Source organism: Salpingoeca rosetta, assembly GCF_000188695.1.
Source record: "Salpingoeca rosetta unplaced genomic scaffold supercont1.34, whole genome shotgun sequence".
Taxonomy (NCBI): domain Eukaryota; class Choanoflagellata; order Craspedida; family Salpingoecidae; genus Salpingoeca; species Salpingoeca rosetta.
Window position 1 is genome coordinate 655,562 of NW_004754900.1, and position 3,178 is coordinate 658,739.

The 3,178-nt window shown below is 51.2% G+C and overlaps 1 protein-coding gene across 1 annotated transcript in view; it reads right to left on the reverse strand.

Moving 5' to 3' along the window:
- PTSG_10799 (uncharacterized protein) overlaps window positions 1-3,178 on the reverse strand; it is an 11,237-nt gene that overhangs the window by 6,946 nt on the left and 1,113 nt on the right. Inside the window, exons 3-10 of the mRNA XM_004988707.1 lie at window positions 2,716-2,826; window positions 2,292-2,369; window positions 1,936-2,066; window positions 1,494-1,572; window positions 969-1,073; window positions 760-824; window positions 415-610; window positions 85-180 (exon numbers count right to left, since the gene is read on the reverse strand). Coding sequence (XP_004988764.1) covers window positions 85-180; window positions 415-610; window positions 760-824; window positions 969-1,073; window positions 1,494-1,572; window positions 1,936-2,066; window positions 2,292-2,369; window positions 2,716-2,826 — 861 coding nt within the window. The remainder of the gene's footprint in view (window positions 1-84; window positions 181-414; window positions 611-759; window positions 825-968; window positions 1,074-1,493; window positions 1,573-1,935; window positions 2,067-2,291; window positions 2,370-2,715; window positions 2,827-3,178) is intronic.

Here is a 3,178-nt window from a genome sequence, read left to right on the forward strand (position 1 = left end):
CAGCGTGCCGGCTATGTGGTGTATCATGTGTGGTACACGCACTGGACAGGGACCAAACACACACACACACACACACACACACACCTCCTTGATGCATGCCATGGTGTAAGGCAGCTTGGCAAAGTCGTCGAAGCTTGGTGCATCGCTCGCCCCGAGCGCTTCAAAGATTTCCTCGCGACACTGATGGTTATGATGGTGATGATGGTGGTGACTGGAGGAAACACAATGATGGTGCACAGGCGGCAGGAGAAATTATTGCACACAGCCAGCAAACCAACCAGAGCATGCATGCATGCATGCACAAACACAAACACAAACAAACAAACAAACAAACAAACAAACAAACAAACAAAGACACAAACAAACAAGCAAACAAAACAAAACAAAACAAACAAAACACATGTGCCTGCCCACCTTCTGTTGCTCCTGTGGGTGCTTGGCAAAGAGGTACGTGATGAAGGTGAGAGCGGTTGCGGTGGTGTCAAAGCCGGCGCCAAGGAACGTCGTGCACTGCGCCTCCAGCTCCTCTGTCGTCAGTGCTGGGTTGCCGTCTTTGTCGCGCGAGAGGAGACAAATGTCCAGGAAGTCAAACAGCGCGCGCCCGGAGGGGCTGTTGTGGTGTTGTGTGTTGTGTGTGTGTGTATGTGTGATTCCGTGAGTGAGTACAAGTGTCTATTTTGAATGTGCAATTGTGTGTGTGTGTGTGTGTGTGTGTGTGTGTGTGTGTGTGTGTGTGTGTGTGTGTGTGTGTGTGTGTACCGTTTCCCGCGTGCGATGTCCTCGAGCGACATGCCCTGCAGCTCATCGCGTCGCTTCTCAATGATCTGAGGTGGTGACAACATGGTATTGTCGTGGCGGTGGTGATGATGATGGTGTGAAGGAAGGACGAGGAGGGAAGCACCAGCAATCCAAGGAAGGGTACAGCGCTTGCGCAAGGCACACACACACACACACATATGTACTTGCACCTTGCGAGCGTGGTCGTTGATGAATGCTGTCTTGCGATTGAGTTCACGACCGTGCGACGTGAGCGCATACACCCAATCAATCATGTACACGGGGTTGCCAAGACGCTGGCCGCGGTAAGTGTTGTTGTTGTTGTTGTTGTTGTTGTTGTTGTTGTTGTTGTTGTTGTTGTTGTTGTTGTTGTTGTTGTTGTTGTTGTTGTTGTTGTTGTTGTTGTTGTTGTTGTTGTTGTTGTTGTTGTTGTTGTTGTTGTTGTTGTTGTTGTTGTTGTTGTAGTTGTTGTTGTTGTTGTTGTTGTTGTTGTTGTTGTTGTTGTTGTTGTTGTTGTTGTTGTTGTTGTTGTTGTTGTTGTTGTTGTTGTTGTTGTTGAATGAAGAAGAAGGTGCAGACAGAAAGTGAGTGCACGGGTACAGCTGGGGATGTGCAATGATGAATCAAGCAACCTCAGCTGCAGTGCCTCGTACAATCCAGCCCTCACCATCCTCCTACCCCCCCCCCCCTCAACTCGGCTCCAGTCCTTGTCTTACCCGTAACACTTCCTCCGCCAGCGACGAAATTGTCTTCGTGAACGGCTCATCTGCGGTGTTCTGGCACCCGCTCTCGTAGCTGCGCCGTGACAACGGCGCATGTGGGGCAGCGGAACAGGGTGGAGGATAGATGTAAGGTGGTGGTGGCGAACGACATGGGTGTTGAGCATTTGTAGTGGTGCCAGAATGCTGCTGTGACGCGAGCAAGCTATGCACACCCAGACACAGACACACATACAGAAACACACACACACACACACACACACACACATATATATATATATGTATATATGCACACACACGCAATCAGTGACACAGACACACACACACACACACACACACACACAGACACACACACACACACAGACACACACACACACACACACACACACACGATACCTCCCTCCTTCCAGCAAAGCGTTCAAAGGCGTTCACATCGCACCTGAATGCGCAGCGGCAGACGGTGTCAAGTGCGAGCAAAACGAAATGCGAACTGATTTCAACAGGCTCCTCTGGACGCTCCGCAAACGTTTCAAACTTGTGCACCAGCTCATCCGTCGTCATCAGCATCGTCTGCACACGCGTGGAGAAAAACGTCAGCGCGTGCGCGTGTGTGTAAATATTGTTTGTGTGCGTATGTGCGCGTGAACGCGCGAGAATGCGTGTGTTTGTGTGAGAATGCGTGTGTTTGTGCGTGTATGTGTGTATGTGTATGCGAATGCATGCGCAAGCTGTCCCTGTTGGCCCCACACGGCCGACTGTTCACTGTGATCACGGTTGCCAGCGCACGGTCACGACCTGCGTGTAGTCTTTGAGCAGAGTGCGGTGGAACGCTGGATTGAGTAGTGTCCGCATGCTCCGCCACTCTTCTCCTTCCTGCCGTGCGATGAACAATGTACGTGTGCATGTGCATGTGATTGTGAGCATGTGTGAACATGTGTGAACATGTGTGAACATGTGTGAACATGTGTGTTTGAGCCAGTGAACGAGAGAAGAAGTGCATGAAAAGAACTCCAACAAGATTGGGCACACACACGTAACACGGTCGAGCCTTCGTGCGTGCATTGTACACAGACAGACGCATACACATACACGCACATACAATAGACGCAAACACACACATGCACTCGCAATAAAAACACACAGGCACACAGACACATAGACACACAGACACACAGACACACAGACACACAGACACACAGACATACGAGCACGCGCGCACCGTGAGGAGGACGGATGTGCGCCCGAGCCAGCCAAGCAGTTTGCGGATCATGGCGCCCTTGGGCGGATTGCTGGTGATGATGGCTTTGATGTCCGCTGGTCGCCGCACAGCCTGGCAGCAGCAGACATCATGGAATGTGTGTGTGTGTGTGTGTGTGTGTGTGTGTGTGTGTGTGTGTGTGTGTGTGTGTGTGTGTGTGTGTGTGTGTGTGTGTGTGCTGCAGGGGGGCGGTGTTGGTCTATAAAGAAAAATCAAAACACGCCAAACTACATGTCATGCAGACAGACACACAGGCAGATCTTTGCTCAACTCATCCACAGGAGACAGTTGCAGACAGACACACAGGCAGACCTGTCCCCATCAGAGACACACGGAAATCTGCACACAGGGATGCACCGTGACAAAGATGGACAGAACACACTCACACCTCACAGGCACACCCCAGCCACACCGACACATAGGC